Source organism: Stegastes partitus, unplaced genomic scaffold, assembly GCF_000690725.1.
Source record: "Stegastes partitus isolate 25-593 unplaced genomic scaffold, Stegastes_partitus-1.0.2 Scaffold647, whole genome shotgun sequence".
Classification (NCBI taxonomy): domain Eukaryota; kingdom Metazoa; phylum Chordata; class Actinopteri; family Pomacentridae; genus Stegastes; species Stegastes partitus.
In genome coordinates, this window is record NW_007578378.1 from 285,768 (window position 1) to 312,223 (window position 26,456).

Here is a 26,456-nt window from a genome sequence, read left to right on the forward strand (position 1 = left end):
TTCCAAGACAACAACGTACAGATTTTGGCCAGGGAGGACAGATGGTTTGAGAGAGGGGTGAAAGAAGCCATCTGCATCAAACTGGAAAGACCATCCCTCAACAGAGGTGGAGGTCTGAGGCATCACCTCTCACCTGTTTACAATTCAGTCCTAAGATCTCTCCCAGGAAGATGAAACTACATAAACACCTAGTCACAAAAGACCCTAACGAACCCCATTGTGGCAGGGGGCGCAGTAACGACTCGCATAACGAGGGGAAGGAGTAACAAACCCCCAATTGATATTGAAACTCAGGTGTTAATGGCTCCTTAAGGATACAGGTATGTGGAACTCCCAACTGGTCAGTCAGAGCTGATGAGAGGTGAAACATCTTCAACAAACTCAAGCAAGTCCAGTTGCTATAATTAATCTACCATAATTATTGGTAAATCCACACCAGAATCAGCTAGGACTACTTCTTGTGTTACACTGAAATCATTACGGGCATCTTTTGGAGGCTCCGTTAGCTTTAGGGAGCTAACTAGTGAGCACTAGCTCAGCAAGCAGCTCCTCTACAAGATGGCATTCTGCTGATTCTGATTGGCTAAAAGTGCTGTCAGTCTCATTTTGGTGGCTATCGCTATATTCTATTGGCTCTAACGATTTGAAGGCAATGTCAATCACTGAAAGCTCCGCAGCTCCACAGCTTCAGCTCCACAGCAGTCTGATCAGCATCACGCACAGGACGCGTAACACAGACTGGTTGAATGTTCAAACCACAAGTGAAATATATAGTTTGTACCTAAGAACATTCAGATGGTCACAACTGTGCAAAAATGTGCCAAAGTGTGGCTGAACTGCCTGTACTAAAAACTTTGCAATTTAGTTCTGCTTCACTTTTTCAGAGTCAACCTTTGCAGAGAGAATGATCACATAGTGTGCTATGGTCTGGGAGAGGTTTAGAGCTGCAGGTGGATCATTGCAAAGACATAATTATCCTGAAAGTGCTTTTTTTTCTCTCTTTTTTTTTTAGGCAAACCTGAAAATGTTTCATTTGTGCTGTGTGCCATCTTCATTTACTCTTAACCAGGAACATATATACTGATATTTACATGACTGAACAAATCTTACAAGTGTTCCTGTTATTATGACACAATAATTATTCAAATAGACCTTGTGGTTGCAGAGATGAACTGTTTTTATTATGGGTATGTAAATTTTCAAGCAGAGGCCTGGAAAATAGCTCAGGGCTTAACTGATTAACAAGTCCATGAAGACAAAGCAACATCCTTAAGTGGAGGCTTTAGTGATGCTGAAATAAAGACAGTTGTTAAGTACACTATGTGCCCTCACAAGAACAAAGAAAAAGCTTTGAAAATTCAACAATAGAAGTATATACATATATCACATCTTTGTAATGAATAACTTTAGTTAGTAATTCTTACCCTTCCTGGAACCGTTTAGGACAGAAACATTAGAGATCAAGATTCTCTAAAGGTGTCCCTTTGGCTAAACTTTGTCCCAGCTATGAATTGGTTTCCTTGTTTTTCCATAGAAGATTTTTCAAAAGGGAAGAGCCGTAAAATCATACTCCGAATCCTGAAAAGCAGAAAGAAGCTTAAAAAAAAAAACAAAAGCAAACATAGCAGTGTAACAGAACCTTAACAATAATGCCAGGATTGCAGGAAAGAAAGTCATGTGAAAGAGTTTGATTGTACCGTGATTTGATTTGTGAAAAGTGGAAATGCCTCCCAATATCCAAATGAACCGCTGGAGCTGAAGCGGACAGGATACAGTAGTGTGAGGAACAGAGCCCTCTCCTTAAATACTGCCATGATGCTGTTACATCATGGCATGTGTTACTGATGGGGCCCCGCTCCAATTATACCCATGGTGGCTGCCTACAGGTCAGATGGACAGACTATAAATGTGAGAAACCGCCTGTCGTTGCATTTGTCTGATGCACACATTTGTCTGTTTATTGACTTCATAATTTAAACTCCTCTCTGTTGTGTCCTCACACCAACAGCAGCATCAAACGTCTGACACTAGTTCTGTTTTACTTTGTGAAGTTCTGTAAAGCAGATTTTTTTTAACTTGCTAAATTCATATAATTACATCTGTTGCTTGCTTGGGGCTTTGTGTGGCATTATCAGACTTTAAGAGGAGATGCTGAGTCATGCTGAAAACACAAGAACACATAGCACACTGCATGCCAAATGAGAGCCATATGTTCAGACGGGTAATGGTCTCACCACATTTTTGGTTTAAACGTGCTCCATGGCGCGTTGTTCCTGCATTCATTAGGTGTTAAGTTGAAGCATACTGTTAATACTGTGAAGTAGGCAAAAGCACAATGAGGAGTTTTTGTTTTTATTTTCAATACACATTTTTGCAAATGAAGCCACATAATATTGTGTGTCTGAATAGTTAGACTTTATGTTCCCTTCATAGGACCCTGACAGCATTGTCTTATTAGTTAGAGCTCAGCAAATACGACCAGAGAGTTGTCATATTTGATGAAATGTATGTATTGTAAATGAGCATGCTTGGGTACATGTTGTCCCGTACATGTAGCAGCACAACGCCGCTGAGCTTCTATATGTGTCTGACCCAGTTGTGAAAATGCAGCAACAACAGCAGGTGCAAATGTTCCAAGACACTCCAAACAAAACGGCGTTTAGTCAGACACACAGTTTTTAGGGGTTTTATCATTGACTGGAGAGAGATTTTAATTTAACCATGAAGGCTTGGTGTTTGGTTTCAATGATCAGAAACCAAATTTTTTTAAAAATCTATTGTTTATTTGTTCATACAAGTGACATGTTGAATTTGCAATAAGATTTTTGAAAAATCATCATTCTTCAAGTAAAAGATGTGAAGTAAATTCTGTTTAAGACTTTTGAATGCAGATTTCTACCACCTTAAAGCTGAATACTGCCTCGCTTAAATCCCACAGTATCAACTTTCTAAAAAAAGCTTTCACCTCCTCTGAAGTGACTAATCACTATTTAAATAGTATTTCATGATTCATTTGTTATAACACAACTATCAAAGCTTCCGTTAAACCGAATGACAGACAAAAGGGGGAAAAAGACCACTTTATTGATTTTGACATCACGTTTCATTGTGCGTAACATGATCACGACTCATCGACCAGCAACAAATCATACAGTTGACCATGAGAATCGTGTACATTCAACTACAGATCCCTGACTACGAACCACAAACAATACTGAACAGTGTAAACAATTCACAACACAGACGACAATGTAAAGGACATACTGTAGAAATGGTCACTGTTTAGGTTTCAGTATCTCTTTTGTTTGCATTGAAAACTCACAAAAACATAAATATTACGCCATATAAATATTATACATGTTCAAATCAATCACATGAGCTATCAGTTCATTCTTGTAAACGTCACCTTCAAACAGCCACAAACCTCCGGATTAAACATTTCACAGCCATCTTTAATACCTGAAGGAGCTTCTTGCAATGGAAGTACTGACCATTACAAAACATTCAATGTCTCTTCATACTCCAATCCTTACATCTGGTATTGCACCGATGACCCAAAAGTCTCCCTGCCACAAGTCTTTATTACGTAAAGTCCACCTCCGAGCCACGTCAGTAATGTGACCGATGGCCCCGAAAGCATTCGATGCTTTGGGCCTCCTACAGGTCTCCTTTTTCCAACCCTTAGTCACCACCGCATTGTGGTGCATGTTAGACCGTTGTGTCAAAAACAGCTTCTGATCCCTGCTGTCAAAACGGTGACTCCCAGTACTGCTGTGCTCTGGTCATACCTCGTTTTATTTGTTCATAAGTCACAAACATCACAATGTTCCAGGACCCCAGTCGCAGGAACGACGGCATGAACCTAAAGGAAACAAAGGAAAGAGAAGTCAAGAAGTGTCCCAAAGAGTTATTTTTTGTTTAAGTTGCTTCATTGTCATTTTGGTGTGTATTTACCCTTTATAGAAGGCTGTAGGTCCTTCATTTTTCAGCATTGTCAGAGCGCAGCCGACTGCGCTGCTGTACTGACCAGTTCCTGAGTTCATGAACCGTGTTTTCACTACGTCCACCGGAGAAGCCACCACTGTTGTGCAGAAACCTGCACCGAAGGCAGCTGTGAAGTGACACGGCAGGTTGTCTGCGGGAGAGCAGAGGCAAAGTCACATCCTGGAGCAGTATTTAGTAGTTTGTATATTGGATATCTAAGATGTTTTCTGGACTGATAGTGTTCTGCTGTCTCACCCGTCATTAGGTCGTACTTCAGGATGAGTTCTTTGATCATATCATAGGTCACCAGCTCTGCACAGTTCACAATGGCGTTACGGGTGATGTTTGGAGCTGTACCTGAGTGATAGAGGTATGGAGAAGGATAAGTAATTAGCCTGGAAGAAAGCAGAGGATAGCTAAGTCAAAATCAGTGGAAGGAATTCTTATGATTAATTGAAATTTGAAGCAAACAGGTGAGACGAGTACCTTTCCAAAGCCCTCGCACGCCCTCATCTCTGGCGATCGTCTTGTAGGCATCCAGAGTGCTGTTGTATCTCCTCCCGCCGTCAGCCAGTCGCACCTGGGCTTGGAAACGCACCTTCACCACGTCTGTTGGTTGTGCAAAAGCCACAGCCATGGCCCCCGTGGTGCAGCCCGCCATGAGCCGAGTCACAATCCCAGCACCTGTGCAACACGTGTGTTAGTCACAACGACACCGCAGCAGAGAAACTACCATGTTCATGTACCTCCAGAGGGACCTGATACTCACTCTCAGTGCCACGAGTGTAGAATTGCTTCATTGAATCGTAAAGGCCGATACGAACGGAGGCGAAGCTCATCTGCCTCTGGAGTCCCGCCACCAGGCCGTTGTAGAGACTCCTGGGCCCCTCTGTGCGCACCATGGTGGTGATGGTACCAAACACCCCCCGATACTTCACTGCACCGCCGCCTGCAGCCTTCTGAGACTCTCCCTGAATCTGGACGGCAGAATGACATTTAAGCACTCTCATTAGCACAGTGATAAAAAGTTTAATAAGACGTATTTGGAAAGGAAAGCTTTTCTTCAACACTATATGTCTCACCTGTAGTCTGACTTTGGCAGTATCTAATGGAAAGGTGACGAGGTCAGCAATGCAGGCGGCGGTACCCGCTCCGAAGAACTTGACAGCCGCAGAGGGCACCATGTCTTTGGGTTTCACGCCAACCATTTCAAGCCTTGGCTGATGACATAAATGGAAAGATGTGCTCTTAATGCTATTTTTCCACAACCTTATATTAGAACACACACAGCAAGTGCACCGAAGAAGATCATTACTCAGCTTAAGACAGACACACATGGACAACAACTTCATGTTTCTCCACACTGAATGACTTTTGTCTATTCCGATAAAAACAAAAAACTGTGTCTAAGTAATATTTAGTTATTGAGCGATTTAGTATGACTTAAAGTGTTCATGCCAGAAGTCGTGCATACCTGTAAGTGAAAATAACAACAAGCTTCAAGTTTTCTCCAGCAGTAGACTAGTCTTTGCAAGTGGTTCTGTCGTGGAAATGCCGTGGGCCATAAACGCTCTTTGAAAAAGGCAGGTCAGCATACCACCACTCACTGAAAAACAAACATTCATCACTGTGAATTATGGACAGTTTGTACTTTTGATTTCATGAGTGATACATCACAGTATACTGCAGGTATATAACATATAAAACGTGTACACTTTAAACATTTAATATGTATATTTTACATTTTAATCCACTACTTGTGATGTAGTTGAGTCTGAATCCATAATAAGCTTTATCTTTTTTTTTTTTTTTTAAATGACTGATATCCTGATGTACATTTTACCTTGAATGTTTTCCAAGAAAGTTATAATCCAGCAAAGAGAAATAAAAATATACAATCCTTTAGGTAAATAGTCCCTTTGGGGTGCTTGCTTCCTGCCTCATGCTGTGGACTCACTGTTCCCCTGTGGAAGTAGCCGCTCAATTTATAGGCACCTTTCACACATGACTGCAGGCAACCTAACAAGTTGTACACACCTGTTATGGGAATCTCATGTTTACCAGTCTGTGAGACACAGCCGGATATCTGAGCACTTGTTGATCAGTTCCTAACGGTGTCACAACGGCAGCCTGGTATGGACCACATGAGCAGATGTAAACATTTAGTATATTTTTGTGTAATTTTGCAGCTGATTTTACTGAAAAATTTACCTGTTCGAAATATTATGACTTTATTAATTTCAAGTTTTAAATCCAGAAGTTTTGCTTAAACGTGCCAAGACAGCAGCTCATATTACAGAACTGACAAAGCAGAGCGTATCTCATTTTTTATTGGTTGATTTAAGCAGCCAATCAGATTGAGAGGCCTGTCTGGATTCTCAGAGTGTTTCTATTGGGCACTCGACTGGCTGAAAAGGGTTCTCTGCTGGATAACGTTTGCACCACATCCTCCGCTTGGTGCTAATGTACCACAATGAAATTCAAAAGCACTTCAGGAGTTTTAGGAATTCCCTCCTCCCTCCTCCCTGCAAGCAATAAAGGTTATGAAACGTTCCAAGCAAAGGAACCGCCGTGCTTCTCGGCCAATCCATTCGATGGACAAGAGTGGGTGGATGCACACAGCATCTGAATGCAATCATTCAAACTCAGGCAGAGCAGCAGCACCCAACAAGGAGACAGGATGTCAGATGGGAAGTGTTAGAGAGGGGAGACACTTCATAGGTAGAGTGCTGGAGGTCTGTATGTGCATGCCTCTATACATGTGACTTTCCATTGCAGCTCCAGGTCACGGTCCCCTCAAGCTAGCGTCATGTCGTACAGTTGACTATGCAAAACCTCCTCCTCCGAACATCTAAAGTTTCAGCTGCTGGTACATGTGCTGGGGTGTTGTTCTATTCCCCAAACGCCACCGCTAATTTTTCATTTTGTAACATAACACTTGTGGGCTTTTTTCATATACTGCTGCATTTTCTGTGGAATGTAAATATATTCCTGTGTACTAATATTTCATATTTCATGTGACAAGTTTCCCAAAACCCTTGAAGTTTTTGAAAACAAGGCAAAAGTCTGGCTTCTGAAATGTCCTACACTTGTACATTTGTCATTATTTTACATATTTATTAACAATAAAGGGTCTTTCTTAACTAAAATATGCAGTAGATAGAGTTAAGTAGAAATTGTGAAGAATTCAAGGGGAAATGATCCATTTACAGTGTATTTCAGTTGCATTTAGTACCCCCCCGTGAAATATACAGAAGAAAGCACCACCTGCTTTCTTCGCCCGACACTGAAAACAGTGTCCTATGAACACAGTGTCAGTAACCTTTGAGCACGCAGCCCGATCAGTAAACAAGTCATTGGTCCGGCTTCAACCAGTCAGCAGTGACCTCCCCAGCAGCCCTCCTGAAAATGAAACTGAGCAGACAGACTCCCGTCACCACTTTGAATACCACGAACCTTGAATCAGTGCTGTGAAAGAGATAATCTCCATTACACTATAAATACTGAGCATCACTCTGGAAATAGAGCCAGCCAATGCGTCACTTAAAGGTTACTGGGGCACAGGGGAATCTCTCAGCAAGTTTGTTTTTCGTCAATTCCCTTCACATCTTAGCTCAGATTTTCTTGATTTTATTAAACCAAATGATTAAATAAGAGAAGATTAATAAATCTCCATTGTTATTTCACATGTTTTTTTCTCCTATTATTTAGAAAATGCTGTAAACAATCTGAACACGATGTACCTGGCTCCCAATTTAGTGTTTTTCCAACCTCATCAAAAACTTTCGAAGTTCATTTCGACATACAGTATTTCACAACACACACAGAGAGATATTTCACCAAGACAACAAATGGCCCAACGTACCAGGAATGACTTAACGGTGTGCTAATTGCTCATACTTTGTTTTGGTTGCCTTCATTGTTCTCCAAGCTTAGTTTTTATTTCAGCTTTTATTAGAAGAAACAGAAAACAGATCAGGACTATAGCTCACAAATCAAAACACCGCTTAATCCTCACTAGGGTCGTGGGGGGGCTGGAGTCTATCCCAGCTGACTCAGGGTGAAGGCAGGAGACACCCTGTACAGGTCACCAGTCTATCACAGGGCTACACTTAGAGACAGACAACTGTTGAAGAAACTTTACCCATAGTCCTCATGTGAAGTTTGCTATAGTGGGTGTTCATTAGTATTCTGGTATACGTTGGGCTTACCAACACAGAGCATGAATCTGTGATGGTAAACCGACCCCGAACATCTGCAGTGTCGCACATTTTACAGGGTGAGTCAGAGGGTGGGGAGGGCCTGTATGTAAATACAGAAGTGAATAGTGGTTAGTTAACATACAGCTGTTAATGAAATGGCAGGAGGTAAGCGGACAATGAACAACAGGGAGTGGAACCAGGGGTTTGTGATAGGAGGTAGGAAATGCATGACAAAAGGTGATGGGATGGCAACAGGAGGTGGAATACAAGGGTCTGGTGACCATCAAAAGAAAACAGAACGACTTTGTTCATCATCATGAAAATAAAAGAATGTCTTTCTTCATCACAACCAAACACACTCACATTCACATCTACGTTTAGAATCACCAATTAACCTCAACATGTTGTTGGACCTTGTGGGAGGAAGCCGGAGAACCTGGAGAGAACCCACGCTGCACGGGGAGAACATGCAAACTCCACACTGAAAGATCCCAGGTGTCCTCACCGGGACGCAAACTGGCGACCTTCTTGCTGCGAGTCAAAGGTGCAGCCCAATGATAAAGTAATAATAATAAAATAATACACTTTTTTTTTTTTTTAATTTAAAATTAACTACTGTGGTAATATAACCCAAAATATGATGTCTACTCATGTCTTAAGAGGAGATTATTCTCAGGTTTTTGTCAGCGATGACTGAAAGCCAAAGATGAAAAGAATGTCTTGTATATACAGGATACAACAGGAGAGAGTGCAGCCCTCAGCAACATCATGTGTCAAGTGCAACAGTAAAGTATTTTCTCCTATGAATGATCACAAAAACTTTATAAAGACTATGTTGAATATGCAGAGCCCAAAGTAGACAATACACTCGTAATCACTGGCACACAAGTTAGAAAACCTGTGTTCACTTCAACTAATTCTAAAGTGTGAATAGGTAGATAGAGAGCTAGTTTGTCCTTTCTCACAGAGACACAGACCAAAGATTTCTGTTTTGCAATCGCACATTCATTTTTCTACATATTCTAATGATCCTGCTGCAGTATTGAATCAAACCAGTAACAGCTTAGTTCCTTTAGTTTTCTGGGCAAATGTTGAGATGGAAAATGAAAATGGCAGAGACGTATCGTTGACTGCTGCTCCTGTTTGTCAGGAGGAAATTCCACATGAATGATTGATGCTTTGATGTGTCATTTGAATTCAACTAGGTCAGTTCAGATTTAGCTGCTTCTTCATACCGGTGCGTCACAGCATGTAACTTCAACGTGCTACAGAACATTAATGTTTGTTCTGTTTTGAGCAGAATCTGCACAGCTCTGGTTTGTATTTCCTTGACTACCTTGAACATTTTCAGAACTTACTGCAGTGGCCCCTGTGGTCCTGTGCTGCTATGTTTTTTGACACCAACATAGTGCGGAATATTTATGAAGTTGCTCTTTTATTTCAGCATATTCATTGTACACTACTGGATTTTAATTGTTCCTTTATGTATCTTTGAAGGCCGTCATGTGCAGCAGGATCAACTGCAGGGTGGTCAACTAAAAATCAGTCAATATACAGTTACAGCAGTGATCAGAAGCTAGAGAACAACCCATAGTGCCACTGATTAGAGCTGCAGTGTTCCTCCTCCTACAAATTACATCATGGACAGGGTGTAACTTGAACACTTCATTTCTGAAAAACAGACAAGCAGGTGATTCAGATGTGACACTGGGCTTATAAATGGAAATCAGTGTTTGCATCACGACTCAGACAGCGTGAAACACATTGCATAACATCAGCTCTATGGGTGGTGTCCAGGAAAAATACCTTGCTTGCTCTTTGGGACAGGGTCAGGTATGTTTGGTGTGAACCACAGTGAATCCATTTACCCGACACTGAACCACGGAAGTGAAAATGTGTTGATGTGCGACTATAGAGATGATACTATAAATGACAAGATGATCTGCAGATGCTTGGCAGAAGAAGAATATTCCATCATTGTTAACATACACAACAAGGAGCAGCTGAATTAAAAAAGCAGAACGTCTTCCGAGAAATTTGTTCCTCAGTATTAAATAATGAAATTAGAGATTATAATACCAAAGTACTTGACATATGAAAAAAGAGGAAGACAAAAGAGACAATAGTATGAATTAGGGAAACAAACTGAAATCTGCTCAGGTAGGAAAGGCCATCACCCTGCTTTACTGTGGTGGTTCAATTTACTGCTCACAAGGATTAGATCACTTAAAACGCTTTTGATGAATTAAAGAAAAAGTCAGTATAAAGCGTCTTTGGTAAGGGGTTGGGCCACCACATGTCGCCAGAACAGCTTCAATGAGTCTTGATTCTCCAAAGATAGAGGCGAGCTTGTTAGCAGAGGGACCACATTATTCCATTATTTGATCATTTCAGCATGTAAAAAGTGCAGCAAACCCACTCATAACTATTCTACTTTTTTTTTTCTTTAACCATATATTACAGTGCATAGAGATGGCTGACAAATTAAAGGAAAAACCAACACAAATTGTCTTATTGGGTCACTATGGGCTCCAATGCACCAATTCTCTGGAGGGATAAACATCAGTCTTCCAGAAGATATTCCATTGTTTGCTGTTATGATAATGGTGGTGTTTAGTTGGGTGTAAACCATCGCATGTGATTCATTAATCAAACCGTTTCCTCCCACACTAGAGCCACTCGACCCCCTCATTGATGGGGTCAAGGGTTCAGATTTTTCCTTCACTTTGTCACCCGTCTGTATTTGAGCCACTTTGTTCTTCACCTTCACCTGTTCCTGTCCACTCCTGTGTCTCGATTACTTGCAAATTAGCAAGTCTACAGCTGTCGTCGATCGGCTCTGATAACATAGTCTTTATGTAACTGCATTTGCAAGTCTCTCAAATGTCCCCCTTTGAATAACAACGACTGCTCAATAACTGCTTTATAAAGCGGCGGTCCAATCAATGATTTTCATGTTTCAATAGCTGCATGTTTTTGCTGGCTCATTATTTTTACTTTTTCCGTTTTAATTTTTTTTTATGGTTAAGTTCTAGAAAATATGTTTCCCATAATGCAACTCTTTTGTTAGAACTCCCAGCCTAATAAACGCCCACATCATTTAGACTCAGTAGACCTAGCCTGTCATTCAGGCCTTGCAGTCTGCAGTCCAAAGGTGAGGCAGCCTTGATGACATTACTGTGACATCATTTAGGGTCTTTCTTTTTTTTTTAGACTAGCTAGATAAAGCTCCCTCAGAGCCACAGAGGGCACTACACTTCTGGTTTAAGCACAGTGAGTAAACGGAACCTCAAGTGTGGAACTGTTGGAGCAAACAGTCTCAGTGGCCGGGGTAAAGAATGCACTGCTGCCACCTTCTGTTCAAAAAATGTATCGTAAACTAGAGGTTATTCCATTGCCCTCAATTGTGTATTGTCATTTTATTATTTTATATTAATAGGCCAGTTGTAGCTTCTGCAGGAAAAACTGCTTTATTTAAAACAACAGACACTGAGTACTCTCCAGTAGAGTAATAGGATAATATTGCCAATGTACCTAACAAGGTTAAATACATTAAACTAAGACCCCACAATATTGTTTATCATATAAATTGACCTGAAGAATTAAAATATTATTGTTAGGACCCTAAAATATAATATATTACACAAATTCACCTGACTGATATGAATACTGTGATTAAGACACTACAATACAATAATAGTATTATTATATGCATTTAGCAGAATAATTTAAATATGAATGTTAAGACCAATATTATTTATTATACAAATTTACCTCATTAAAATATAGGATCCTAAGATATTATTTATTGCCAAGATTTACCTGACTAATTCAAACCTTAATTTCAAGACCCTACAGTAATATTTATACAAATAAACCTGATGAATGAAAATATAAAATATAAGCCCCTACAATATTAATGTATTTACAAGTTTACCTGACTACCATAAATATAACATTTGAGGCCTTACAATATTATTGGTTATAAACATTTACTTGATTAATTTAAATATTAATGTTAAGGCTATTCAATGACGTTTATACAAATCCATCTGCATACTTTTAATATAAAGTTTATGACCCGTATATATTACAGATTATATAAAATTACCTGAATAATTTAAATATAAAGTTTAAGGCATTACAATATAATTTATTTTATTTTTTATTTATTTTACTAATTTACCTGACTAATTTTAATTTAAAGTTGATGATATTGTTTATTTTTTATTAATTTAGCTGACCAATTTCAATATTAATGTTAAGTCCCTGCAATATTATTTATCACACAAAAAACCAACTAATTAAAATATTACCATTAATACACTGTAAATTATGTGAATCAGTTCAATATTAAGATAAGACCCTACGATATTATATATAATACAAATGTTGCTGAATAAAAGGCCGTGAACCTCCACTGCAGATGATTGTATGACCAGTAGAGGGCAGTGGTGTCCATGTTAACCTACTGGGGGAACAAAACAACGAAGAAGAGACATCCAAATATAATCACTGCAGCAGTAGCAGAAGAAGAAGAAAAGCGCTAGCTGTTAGCTTGTCAGAGAAACGCAATTTATCCAATGTGTGGCTAACGTCGGCGCAGGTGTCGAAGAAAATCTTATGCTGCGAAAGAGAGGGAAGGTCTTAAAAAGCAGTTCCTGACAGAGACCGAGCCCACTTCTGACACCATGGAGAAACAGTTACACTTGAATCTGCTAGCCTCCAGACCTCCTACGGCAGGTGGTTTTCAGTCCAGCTCCAAAATGAAAATGGGGTGAGTGAGCTAGCATCCTGATGACATGATGTCAACTGTGTTGGCGTTTTAAGTCACGTTTAATTGCGTTGACCGTCACCTCCGCTGGTTTGGAGACAAAAGCTCCGGAGTGTTTTCGTATCTTTACAGTTCGTCAAATGACAGCACAGACTGTCTGCGTTAGCCAGGCTAAGCTAGCTGCTGCTACCAGAGTTAGACCATCACTGTTGTACAGTACGGTTTATTTTAGCTAGTAGCTTTGGCATATAAACATGTTACATTATATTAAATTGACGTCGCTTTTCTTGCTTCTTGATGGATACATGTCGGGCATTTATCTATTGAACTCCATGGCGGTAGTGAAACATTCATGACAACACATTTAAAGCTGTCTCTCCAAACACTAGTGTCTGTCTAACTAGGTTAGCTTATGTTGCTAACAGGTCTAGCTGCAAGATTTGTACCTTCTCCAGTTTCTATCTGCACAGCCTGCCTGGACGGGCTTGTTTACTACGCTTGTTTACCTGTTAAAGTAGTTGTTTTTAGTTCTTGTAAAAGTGTACCTATGCCCGTACATGTCTTGACACGCCTCTATATTTGAATCTGAATAAAACCTTAAGCAGGCTCTTTACAGTGTGTAGAAAAACTGAAGCGAAGCCAACAAACCCTAAAAATATGACCCTGAAAATGCAGCTCTGTGATGGGTCTGTGGTTTCAGGTCAGCGGTGTACCCAGCAGGCAGCACATTACAACAGCTCAGTCAGTGTGACTGTTTTTAGTTGAGGTAAAGGTTGAAGGTTAAAACAATATCTTGTTGCTGAGTGTTTTGATGAAGTTCATATTTTACTGCAGTACTATTGAATATCCTTGTCATGAGGTCTGAGCACTGTCATCATGTGGCTGTCAAGCTGGAGATGTTGCAAGCAGATGATCAAAGCAGAGGAAACAGATTTCAGGCATAGTTAACTGAATTGTAACCATCAGCTCAATGTAGGTGTCATACAAATTCAGTGTTATATGTTATGATTCAGTGCTCTTTGTCCAACTCTTGAAATACAGAAGGCCGTGAAAGATAACGTGCACAGAACTTGCAAAAAAGTAACCAAGCCTGTGCTTAGCAGATGTGAGCAGAGGAGAAATCTTTTGTATGCCTGTATAAATGCTACGACGTTTCTTGAATCTGTAGTCACTTGTTCAGAATCTGTACTCCACTGAAGAATTTTCCTAACAGTGGCCAGGCTTGTTATTGAATCAGATATTTAGGTTTTTGTGTTGTTGTTGTTGTTTTACAATAACCAGCACTTTTTTTATTTATATTTCAACCAATGCCCAATAAAAATAATTTCAAAACGCACTACTTCAGCAGCCTCCTCTCTTTATCTGTGGTCACCCTTTCATGCTCCCAAGCAGCGTCCTGCCCACAGCACAAACTGATCGGTTATTACACAAGTGATAGATTACAGTTACCAAAAGATGTGGTTTAAAGGTTCTCTTTTAATCAAACATACATTTTAACACAGTTTTGAGTTGGACTTTGTGTTGTTGTGATCATAATTTTTACAGCAGTTGTTCAGAAAATCAGTTCCAAATATTGATTATTTGTCTCCTTGATTGCTTATTACTGCCATCGGTCTTATAAAAGAAAAAACGGTTGACCCCTAGATCACTGAGAATGGTTTGTAATCTTTAACAATCTTTTGTCTTTCAATGTTGCAGCATTTATCAATGTAAAAAAAAAGTGATCAAAGAGCTAGTTTGTCCTTTCTTCGGAGAGACACATTCCAAAGATTTCTGTCTTGCAATTGAACATCCATTTTTCTATGCTGTCTAATGATCCTGCTGCAATATTGAAACACACCAGACACACACTGATTCACATTTTTCTTGCTTTTTGCTTTGTACAGACCTGGACGGAAGAGAGATTTCTCCCCCCTGCCCTGGAGTCAGTACTTTGAGACCATGGAAGATGTTGAGGTGGAAAATGAAAATGGCAAAGATATATCCTTGACTGCTGCTCCTGTTTGTCAGGAGGAGATTCCACATGAATGACCGATGCTTTGATGTGTCACTTGAATCCAACGAGGTCAATTCAGACTTAGCTGCTTCTTCATACCAATGTGCTGCAGTATATAACTTTAAGATGCTATGAAACATTAAAGTTTGCTCTGTTTGGAGCAACATCTTTACCTTGTGAACAGCTCTGGTTTGTATTTCCTTGACTACCTTGAACATTTTCAGAATTTACTGCAGTGGCTCCCATGGTCCTGTGCTGCTCCTGCTCCATGGAGGCGGCCACTCTGCACTTTCCTGGGCAGTGTTCACTGTGAGCATTATTGTTATTACGACTAACACAAACACTCTGCTCTACAATAGTAATAATTTTTAAAAATCTCAACTCATTCACTTAACACTTTTGGGTTTTAATTGTTCCTGTGTGTATCTTTGCAGGCCGTCATATACAACAGGATCAACTGCAGGGTGGTGGCTATGGACCTTCGAGCTCACGGTAAATATAGGTAGTTGCAGGACACAGTATTAATTGCTAGGCATATATTTTTCATAGGTTAGGGAATGCAGATGTCATGGAACTGCATGTACATATAGACATCCTATAATTATGTGTCATTCTAAATGAGAAATTGAGATGAGCTGATTGTACTGTTTATGTTTACCATTGCATCCCATCTGCATTACAGACTATAAAAAACTATCCTGAATATTTGTACTGTATGTGATGACTTAAACTAACAGTCACTTTGTATTTTCTAATAACAGCAAAATGACATCAGTTCATTTTGGATTTTTATTTCAAAAGCAGCTCCAGTACTGCAAATGATTAGGAAAGGAAATTGTTGTACCAAAGTAGCTTGATCACATCTCTGCGCTGGTCACAGCAGTATCTGACAGGTCACTCTTGATGATGCTCTTCATGAGCTAAGATGCAACAGATGCTGAAATGGGTTTTTCTGTCAACACCTGCAGGCGACACCAAAGTGAAAAATCCTGAAGATCTCTCTGCAGACACGATGGCTAAGTAAGTTGTTGTGTGTGTGCACTTAAGACAGACACCGGTTTGGTGGAAACTACTTTCAAAATAATTGCCTTGCGATTTGCAAAACTACAGGAAAGCATAGAGGGCAGTGATGATCCTGTAGGGCTGACAAGACTGTAAATAGTTAAATGAATGTTGACCCACAATCGGCTTTAATTTCTACACTTCCCAAGCTAAGGGCAGCGAGTGTTTTAGTGCATCCTTAAAAAGTCTTGATTTCACAGTGCATTCAATTCAGAGTAAAAGGATAGTTAAATAAATCAAATATAGAGTGACTGAAAACTCTGACTCATAGGATAGACATGTAACAATGTTAACAGATAAAATGTTCTTTTCCTTTTTAAAGGGATATTGGCAAAGTGGTGGAGGCACTCTATGGGGAGAACCCACCTCCAATCATGATTATTGGACACAGCATGGGTGGAGCCATCGCAGTTCACACAGCCGCTGCCAATCACATACCATCCCTGCTCGGCCTGTGTGTCATTGATGTCGTAGAAGGTACGTTTTTGCACATTCTCTAAAAGGAGCATCATATCTGAGCAAAGAACGTCCTTATATTCTTTGTTTTTAGCTCATATTTCACATCACATGAGCAGATCATCTAAATGATGATGATTAATAAAGATGATGAGCTCAGTGTTGCTAGGTTTGTTCATGACAAATAGTTGTGTTAATTTCATTCAGGCACAGCAATGGATGCTTTGAACAGTATGCAGAATTTCCTCAGAAGTCGGCCAAAAACGTTTAAATCTCTGGAGAATGCCATTGAGTGGAGGTAAGCATTTACCAGTTAGTCATACCGCAACATGGTGGAAGTGTAATTGGACTGCACTGTACGCTTCTGTAGTGTGGCCAAAAAGATTTCCTCAGATCAATAGGAGCCTTGTTGTGCTGTGTTTTTGTTTTCTCTTTCCAGCTTTACTTTATAGAGCCTCCATTCATAGAGATCCAAGCATGAAATCAATCTCAAGTGTCGAAAACTCTTTTTTTTTTTGCTTTCAGTGTGAAGAGTGGTCAGATCCGAAACATAGAGTCAGCTCGGGTGTCAATGGGGGGCCAAGTGAAGAAGTACGTTTACTCCATCTCTCGTCTGTACGTTAAGAGCTGTGTGGGGTTATTGACTGTATTTTACATTCCTTTTGTTCTGACATCCAGATGTGAGGAATCCACCAGCAGCCCAGGAGTCTCGAATAGCATTGGTGAAGGAATTATAGAAGAAGAGGAGGATGAGGAAGCGGAAGAAGAGTCCAACAAGAAAAGAATGAAGGAAGATGACCAAGAGGTTCCGTCTCTCTGTCTTTCTCATGTAGCCTGTATGTGTTTGGAAAGAGGTTGAAAACTTACTTTAAAATGCTGATTTCTTCCTTGCAGATAAAAAAGGAGAGCATCTTCACCTGGCGAGTGGAGTTGTCAAAGACGGAAAAATATTGGGAGGGCTGGTTCAGAGGCCTGTCTGCCCTCTTTCTCACCTGCCCTGCGCCAAAACTGCTCCTGCTTGCAGGTTCGATTTTTATTTATTTTTTTACATTTATTCACAGTAAACTTGCATTATTATTTTTTAGTACTCCGTGTATAAAACTCATCTGGACAGGTAGTTTAGAAGCAAAGTCCCTTTTAGTCGTTGGATGAGCACTAATGATTCAAGTTGTATTCCAAGCAATTTTGCCATTGACTGCACAATTTCACCCCTGACTTGTTCCATTGTGCAGGAGTGGACAGGCTTGACAAAGACCTTACTATTGGACAGATGCAAGGTAAAGAGCACAAATCATTTATAATGTGTAAATTCTGGTTTTCTTCCATGTTTTATGTTATACTGTAGAATACTCTGGTCTCAGAAACACTAAGAATCTCAGTGTTTGTGCACAGGGAAGTTTCAGATGCAGGTCCTCCCTCAGTGCGGTCATGCTGTTCATGAGGACGCACCTGAGAAAGTAAGTGCTTCTTATCTCAACATATACTCACTGTACTTTACATATTGTCTGATGTTTTTGTCGGCAATCTCGAAAATCCAACGCAAAGGACGAGCCGCGTGGTTTCTGCAGACGCATGGACTGTTCGTGGAGTCATAGACGGTGCAGGTTTTGGTCTTTTAACGCGATTTATACCTGAAATGCATCAAACACAGCCATCTCAAATCACCAGGGGTCTGCTGTTCAACCGTCATAAACAGCGAATATTTATGGAGATACCTGTGAAAGTTTAGCTTCATATGTCAGATACTTGGAGAGATTTTTTTTAGGATGTGTGATGCTCATGTTAGTTCAAATTTGCACATATGGTTTTCTTTATGACTTACTTCCTCTGTCATCTGTCACTAGGTAGCAGATGCTCTAGCAACATTTATGGTTCGGCACAAATTCACCGAGTTTAAGGAAGGATACCTGTGGTAAGTGGACTTCCAATTAAATTAGAAGTTCTCGGCTTCATCCGGAAACAAAGGCAGTAGCTCCCACTTTGAGGCATATTATAAAGCCTTATATAACTGTCCACAAAAACTCAGATGTTTTTTTGCCGATGATGCCCTTTTAAAATCAGTAAGTTGGAGGAAAACTAAAAAAAAAAATAATAGAGAAAGAAGCCAAATCTATAATCAGGTGTCTGCATGAAAAGGGAATGCACCCCAAGGACACCAGATCAAAAGTTGAAAAAGAATGGGAAATTTCAAAGACAGTTTTGGCTCATTATCAGGATGATGCAGCCAAACTCCTCAGGAGATTCGTGACTCAGAATGACACATCTGTTCACCACTTTGATCCCAAATCCCAGAATCAAAGCAAACGATGGAAACAAATCGGTTCTCCGTCTCTCAGAAAGTTCAAGCAAGTGGCGTCTGTGATGGTTTCTGTGTTTTTGGCACAGAGAGGGACTGCCGAGATGTTTTTGAAGTAGAAAGCTGTTGTTAGTTTTCCAATAGGTTTAATGATTACGTGTAGCGTAACAGTCGTTTTATTTAATTGTAATTTTTTTGTAAAATTGAAACTCAGCAGTATTTTGAATTTAGATTTTATTCCTTCTGTCTACCTGTTCATCTTAGAGAGTTACAAGGACACTGGAGCAAAATAACGTTTAGAAAACTGGATGCAAAAGTGGAGAGAAACATGAAGTCTTGTCTTATTTCATGACACTGTCTTTTCTTTCTTACAGCTAATTTCCAGTTTTCAGTCTAAATATAGCCAGCAGCCGTAGAAGAAATGTTTCAAGATTCATCAACATCATTGTCCAATTTAACAGCCAATTAAGGAAAATATAACAGTTATTATTATTATTATTATTATTATTATTATTATTATTATGCTTTTGTTTTGTAGATATTTTTGCCTTTCAGCTTTGCCTTATTTTTATTTGAAAATATTGGGTTTTGATTGTACTGTTCCTTTACAATATACATATTTTTTTATTTTCTGAAATGTAATGCTTTCCTTGTTTAATTTCGAGTTGAGTGATTGCATCATTGTTAACGTGTGTTTGTAATGTTTGAATTCAAACGATGATTAAAGATGGATGCAGCCAACATCACCCGTTTGGTTTGTGTACTTCAAAGATGTCAGATTATTCAGAATGTGGTGGCTTGTTTCATTGCAGACACGTGCACAGTGCAAGAAGTCAAACATGAGTATTTATTCAGCTTTTCTTTTGAGGTCTTGAGTTTTCCGTTTCCTCCTACACTCTGCACATCACACTATCAACAATACCTAAAGTTTGGTTAACACATTTTATATACTTCTGGTACATTTCTATGCCGTTGGATGTATGAATTGGAAAGTCACCCTTTGTTACAAGGGGCATTATTCTGTAATGGAAAAATATTCAAGTTTACTGCAGAAATAGTGTTCTTATTGTAGTCTATAGTAAACTGTCATTCAGATAAACTTTCAGGATTACATCTTCTAAACTTTCTGACAGGTTGCACATCTTTTCTCATGTGTCTGATAAAGTATTTAGAACAAAAAAAACAAAACAATTTTAATTGCGCCTCAGTGGATAAACAGACTCAACAAACTCAGCCGAGATATTGCAACATAAACATCTGAATTATTAATGAACCATAATGACCGTCCTCCAAAGGACTGAAGCCTCTGAGATCGTTTTGTGAGCCGAGTCCGTAAACAAAGGGGTAGTTTTCTAAAACGGGGCAGAAGTTTTCTGATTGCATCATTTTCAGCTTAACAAATAATATTGTGAACTTCATTCTACATGTCCTGAATACGAGTTTAATCCTTTATATTGACTTTTTCCTGATAGGTTCAAACCAAGGACTGTAGTTTGTACCTACCATGAATGATTTATGTGTGAATAAGAGCAGATGCATATGAGATACTGACAAGTTTTTCGACTTGACATTGCTTGTGGAAGAAGTTATTTTTCTTCTTGCTAATTATTTGTAAGAAGTCTGTCGTGAAGCTAAAGCCTCTTGAACATGTGTGAGTTGTCTACGGTGCTGAAATACAGACAAGAGTCTCTATGAACATTAAATGTAAACTCAGGTTTCCTCTCTGTCACATGTATCGGTGGTCCAGGGTGAGAAACTATCTTCACAACTATTCAGATGTTTGATATTCATTGTCCCCAGAAGATAAAATGATATTAACTTTTGTGATCCTAAAGGGTGAAACTTTGCCCCTGCCCAACACTTTGCACAACAGATTTTAATGTCTACTTTGAGTTTAATGCTAATGAAACATTCCATATGCTAAAAAATAGTGTGTCACCTCAGAATGCCTAATGTTTGAAGGCCCTGCAGAAAAGGTCTTACCAATGTTAGCATAATCTCAGTATTATGTTAGGAACAAGGAAATGATTGTGAAAAAAAAAAATTCTGGTAAACACTGCATGCAAAGTTTCAAATTCCAGCTGATGTTGCGACTGTAGCATAGCTTTAACTATTAGTCAGACTTTAGTTAGCTGTGTAACTTTAGCTGTTGTACAAAGCTGTTCATCTTCTGGGAATCTCATGTAGAACTAATTTACTGTAAATTCAAGTCAAATGTTGCAAAATATAAAATATAGCGTAGTGACTGAACGACCGCAACAAACTTTTCAAACACTACTGCATCTTTTGAGACTTTTTAAAGGTCTGATATGGTGAAAATCCATTTTTATAGTGTTGTAGCTGTTGTAAACTTGGACGTGTGCTCTAAAAGCTGTTAAGTAATGTAAATAAATAAATATATTTACTACTGCCATTCATTAAGCCTCCAATAAATAGACAGCCTTCCAGCTTTACAAGTGAATTTTACTGACCTGCTACGCTCCCAGCTGAGGAACCAATAGTCGTCTTGCTCAAACTTTGTATAATCCTGCCGCCTCACTGCCTCCTGCTTCTAAATAATCCATTCAGAATGAGCAGCTGCCTCTCAGTCCACCAGGTTTATTTACTTTCTAGAGCTGCTTCTGGTAACACCAAAAGGTCACCAAATGTTTTGCTGTTGGCTGCAAGAGTGAGCACAAGAGTCTTCATGCACTCCCAGTGATTAAGGAACTGCAGAGCCAGTGGATTACTTTTAATTTTGATGGCAATGTCACTACAATAGTAGGTATATCCTTAGTGTTAGTGAGCTCTGCTGCTAATTTAGCTAACCTACTATTCGATTTGATCGTATGGCCACAGGTCAGAGCTCTGTGGAAAATGTAACGCTGAGGGACCCTCGGAGATGATGAAAACCTAAAGAGGATGTTTACATCTGTTTGCTCATCTCCTGCTCTCATATATACTGCACTTTTATACCACTAAATTTCCAACAAAGCTGTTCTCATTTACATATTTTTCTGCTTCTGTTGCAACATAATACAGTTTTCTCAGTTGCTTTGGTAGGTTTCTCAAATCATCGTCGACATTTGCAAAACAATAAGTGTATTTCTCATAACAATTCATACAAATAGCAAAACACCATGGATTACCTGCAAAAAGCAGTTACTTGCTCAAAATCCTTAGTTCATCTCTCAAAACTAGATGTCTGTGTCAGTGAACATGTCAGTGGCATCAGAATGACAAGTCCTTGTGTCAGTGTGTCCAGATAAGACAGTCAGATTGTTTAGTCATGTTGTCAATATAACAGTCTGGAGGGATGTTCTGATGTAAACTATGGCAAAAGTTTTGATGACAATTATTGTAAATTGTGAGTTACACCTTAGTGTATGTGGGAGATTGATTGCAAGAGACTGGACAAGATTCACATTTAGGCTTTTACTGTTTGTACTGTGATTTGTTGACAGACCATGTCATTGCCAAACACAAAGGAGAAGACAGCACTGCATAGCACAAAGACAAAAACAAAAATAGAAATGTGAACATAAGACAGTCTTCTTAGGGAAAACTGTACATGCAGTGCTGTAAGAATTACAGTGCAGTCTTCCTCTATACTTGCCAGTTGATGGTTCATAAGATGCACCTTTGAGCTATTTCAGAAACCTGGTCTATCATTGGTTTATCTATGTGATGCTACACACACTTTGCTTTATTAGAGAAAGTCAAGATTCACCTGGGAGCAGTTTACCAATTCAGGATAGATTTAGAAAAAAAAAAGTCTAATGGAAATGTATAGAAATATGCTCGACTTATTATGACAATTTGTTCAATTATTTTGCATGTAAAGACTTATGTGATGAACTAATGCCTAAATGTTGTGGGGGTGAGACTATTCAACAGAGACCCTCTATAATACATTCTGATCAACATGACATAAGCTATTGATAATATAGGAAACAGCAGAGAATTGTACATAATCATTTGGATGGATGTACCAAAGCATTTAGAACTTGTTCAAAGAAATGAAAAACTGATTTTTTGATGTGCACAAGTGACACAATGATGTGAAGATTGAACAAGTAGTTTTGAGAATTCTGATCTGAGAAATGAACCAAAGCGACTGAGAAACACTATAAGTATGGCATAATGACTGAAACACAGCCCGTTACCACCACATGTTAACCAGCAGACACTTCATCGCTGTTTTCAAGCTGATGTATATTGAGCCATGCACACGAGTTAAAAACCTCAGCGTTATTTCCACATAAAGTGATTACTTACAGAGAAAGTTACTGTCAATCACAGACACAGATTTAAAGACACAAGATGAAAATCTCCTTAAAGAATTTAACAAGAAAAACATAAAAACTGTTCTTTCAAAAACTCTCCCTTCTCTTTGCTCGCTTTCCTCTGAAACCGTACCTCCTATCAACATACAGCAGGGATCGTCTTATGCGTCACAAAGATAAAATTACTGCTGTATTAAATTAGTGTTTGGTATCTTTCTGTTTGTTGAGTTTCATTGTTTGCTGTCGGGGCATCCTCTTGGCTACTGTGGCGGCTCAGTTGACTAAACAAGTATCTCCATCAAAAATCTTGGATTTAAAAACTGCCTGGCATCTTTTTTTTTTTTTGCACCCATTGCTCACAATATTTTGTTCCCAGCAAAATAATAACAATGTATAGTGTTCCAAGAAACACTAGGCGAATACAAGGAAGTAGTGAGGCATGGACATTAGAGCTTAGCAGAAATATTTAAAATCTGAACACATTAGACACTTAAAAGAGTAATACTTGCAACAAAAAACATCATATTAGGTGTATTTCTGATGTGTGATTCTCCTGTTGGACCTGTTAGCGACACAGACTATTTATAAAATACATTTAAATTACATAAAACTAAATGACCCCTTTAATGTGTGACATTATTGAAAGTATATACCTTGTGATGCTAAATAGATTCTGACCAAAATGTATTAATATTGTTGTTTTTTTTCTATACTAAATTGCAAACTGTATGTGCTTGTGTAAAACAGATATATATGTATGCTATAAAAGAGTAGAAAGTAAATGGACACCTTTAGCGACATAATGTCTACAAACTTTTAGACACACACACACACACACACAGCCAATGTACGCTGAGATGATGATTTGATGAGATTTAACTGGCTGCTTAACTGGCAGAGGTGATGATGTCAATACACAGATGACTTATAAAAAGGACGTGAAGCCCTGAAGGTGGATTTTCTCCTCAAACCCATGATATGTAAGTATTGTGTGAATCTACTGACTGACATTTAGCCTCATAGATTCTATGTAGATTATCATGCCGTGCTTATTTAAGATGTAACTTGACAGATTTCCGGACTGTCATAATGTTGATTAAGGATCAGTCTGATGCATTTGTGTGTGTCGTCTCTCCACAGACTGCTGAAGTCATGAACGACTCGACAGAAGCGTCCCAGGTTTTGCCACTTCATGCTAGTGTCAAAGCTGTGCTGTCCACACTGCTGTGCTTCTTTTTCCTGTACGTGAACAGTGTCATGGTGTTTGCTTTGCTGAAAAAGCCCGTCCTGCTGCAGTCGCCTCGATACGTCCTGTTCGGTCACTTGCTTGTCACTGACTCTCTGCAGCTGGTGGGGACCATGCTGCTGTACGTCCTGGCTTTGACCAGGATCAGAATGGTCAGCTATGTTTGCATTACTTTTGTGCTAATTGCAACCAGCACTGTTAAGTTGTCTCCCCTCAACCTTGCCATTATGTCGTTGGAGAGATATGTTGCTGTTTGTTTCCCACTGAGGCACCCTAACATCGCCACGTCCAGGACGATGGGTTTGGCCATCGCTGTCATATGGACGGTGGCCTCTTTAGACTCCTTCATGCTACTCATTGTGTTTTTTAGTTTGGAGAACACGAGCTTCATTTTGCAAAAGTCCTGCGTCAAAAGCGCTGTCTTCCGGCTACAAATTTATTTCACGTTAAACAAGATCTTCACTGTTGTATATTTTGCATTGGTGAGCGTGATTATCATTTATACATACATTTCAATCATGATTACTGCAAAGTCGGCCTCTTCCAATGCGAGCAAAGCCAGTAAAGCACATAAGACAATGCTGTTGCACCTGCTTCAGTTCTGCTTGTGTCTTACCTCCACTCTGTTTAACATGATAAACACGAGCGGCCTGTTGAAAATGAAGCGAATTGTGGCTGTGCACATTCAGTATGTCTTCTTTTTGTTTCTAATTATCCTCCCAAAGTGTTTGAGCCCACTCCTATATGGCCTCAGAGATCAAACCTTCAGGCATGTCTTTATAAACTATTTTACCTTCGGCTTCAAAACCAGAGTTACTCCATCTCCTAAGTCCTGATTTCAAAGTTATTCTGTTCGTTTGTGTGCTTTTTTTGCTGCTTTGTTTCTCTTTGTCATTCCCTGACGAGTTTTAAGAAGTTGTATCTGAACAGATTCTGTCCGAATGATAGTGTTCTAAACCATTGTTGCTTTTCTCTGATATTGTAAGATGATTAAAGATTATGCTTATTGTTATGCACAGTTTAAGTACAACTTAGCTTTTGCACATTTAGCCACACAGCAGCAAATAGTTATTTTCTCAAAAGCTCTAAAGTCTGAGAGCAAACTGTCAAAAATCAGACTTCTTCCTGCAGCAAAAGATAAACTCTAACGTAGTGTTTACAGGAACAAAGGGCAGCACTCTTTCAATCTCTTTTCATTTCGTAACTAATATCATTACCAGCCAATTAGATTATCCATGGCAGTCTTTAATGTGCTGACAGAGAGTTGATAATCCTCTCTAATGATGAACTGTTGTGTTAAATGTGTAACACTCATGATTTTTCATAAGATTAGTTTTCTCTCTCCATGACTTATTTTTAATTTTAAGGAAAATTTCAAAATATATTTTTGGTGAAACTGGTCTTTGAAAGTGATGATCAAACCATTTAATGATAAATCAGAGAGTATGTTTCAGACTGTTATTTTCACTGTTTCTATTGCACACATAGTGAAATCTGAACATAAGATATAAAAATAAATGTATTCTATCATTATATTAATGATTGCCTTGTTAATGTATTATCAGTAAAAGCTTCTTTTAAAGCATCCTACAATCAATTTTATGATTAAAGAATAAAAATACAAGCCAATTCTTTATAAAACACATTTAAAAACAACAATAGTTGAACCACAGAGTACAGGTAAAACAACTGGCAACACAATAAAACACAATGACTAAGAGACAGATCTAAATGTTAAGATAATGAAATGATAAAAATGAAGCGTTACAACACCAATCAAATAAAAAACACACACACAACACTGTGAATCACAGTTTTAACATTTTTGCACATCGAACCACTTGATGCTTTTTATGTATTGTATAAATATAATGATCCAAGGTCAGAAATAGAAACACTTTGTGAGTGAAGAGAAGAAAATATTTCATGTTTACCTCATGAATACCTTTGTTGCCTTGTTGCTTATGTAAATACATTTTAATAAAACTAAAGGCATGTTGGCTTTCTGTAATTTCAGTGTAAATATATTAATGAATGCTACGAACTCAATAGTAGAAGTATAAAGCACTAGACCAAGGGTACGCAACTGAATTCAATCTGTACGTGAAAGCAAGCTTTGTTTATTTATATAGAACACTGTTGGAAAAAAAGCTGCACTTAATAAAACCTTTATTC

At 38.9% G+C, this 26,456-nt stretch overlaps 3 protein-coding genes across 3 annotated transcripts; 2 read left to right on the forward strand and 1 right to left on the reverse strand.

Moving 5' to 3' along the window:
- Nucleotides 1-3,064: 3,064 nt before the first annotated feature.
- Nucleotides 3,065-5,934, reverse strand: LOC103363277 (mitochondrial uncoupling protein 2-like). Its single transcript, XM_008289958.1, has 8 exons — nucleotides 5,828-5,934; nucleotides 5,459-5,590; nucleotides 5,067-5,204; nucleotides 4,754-4,961; nucleotides 4,471-4,668; nucleotides 4,240-4,341; nucleotides 3,955-4,135; nucleotides 3,065-3,862 (listed from the first exon to the last, which is right to left on the reverse strand). The coding sequence occupies exons 3-8, from the start codon at nucleotides 5,190-5,192 to the stop codon at nucleotides 3,748-3,750; spliced, it is 930 nt and encodes a 309-aa protein (XP_008288180.1). The 5' UTR covers nucleotides 5,193-5,204; nucleotides 5,459-5,590; nucleotides 5,828-5,934; the 3' UTR covers nucleotides 3,065-3,747.
- Nucleotides 5,935-12,700: 6,766 nt separating this feature from the next.
- On the forward strand, nucleotides 12,701-19,516 carry ppme1 (protein phosphatase methylesterase 1). The gene is made up of 14 exons (XM_008289959.1): nucleotides 12,701-12,963; nucleotides 14,847-14,940; nucleotides 15,173-15,265; nucleotides 15,391-15,448; nucleotides 15,925-15,976; nucleotides 16,341-16,495; nucleotides 16,682-16,772; nucleotides 17,000-17,065; nucleotides 17,153-17,279; nucleotides 17,369-17,498; nucleotides 17,707-17,751; nucleotides 17,867-17,931; nucleotides 18,319-18,386; nucleotides 19,145-19,516. Exons 1-14 carry the CDS (start codon nucleotides 12,878-12,880, stop codon nucleotides 19,146-19,148), a joined length of 1,134 nt encoding a protein of 377 aa, XP_008288181.1. The 5' UTR covers nucleotides 12,701-12,877; the 3' UTR covers nucleotides 19,149-19,516.
- Nucleotides 19,517-24,187: 4,671 nt separating this feature from the next.
- or93a1 (odorant receptor, family 93, subfamily A, member 1) lies at nucleotides 24,188-25,117 on the forward strand. The gene has a single exon (XM_008289963.1). The coding sequence runs from the start codon at nucleotides 24,188-24,190 to the stop codon at nucleotides 25,115-25,117; it is 930 nt and encodes a 309-aa protein (XP_008288185.1).
- Nucleotides 25,118-26,456: the final 1,339 nt, after the last annotated feature.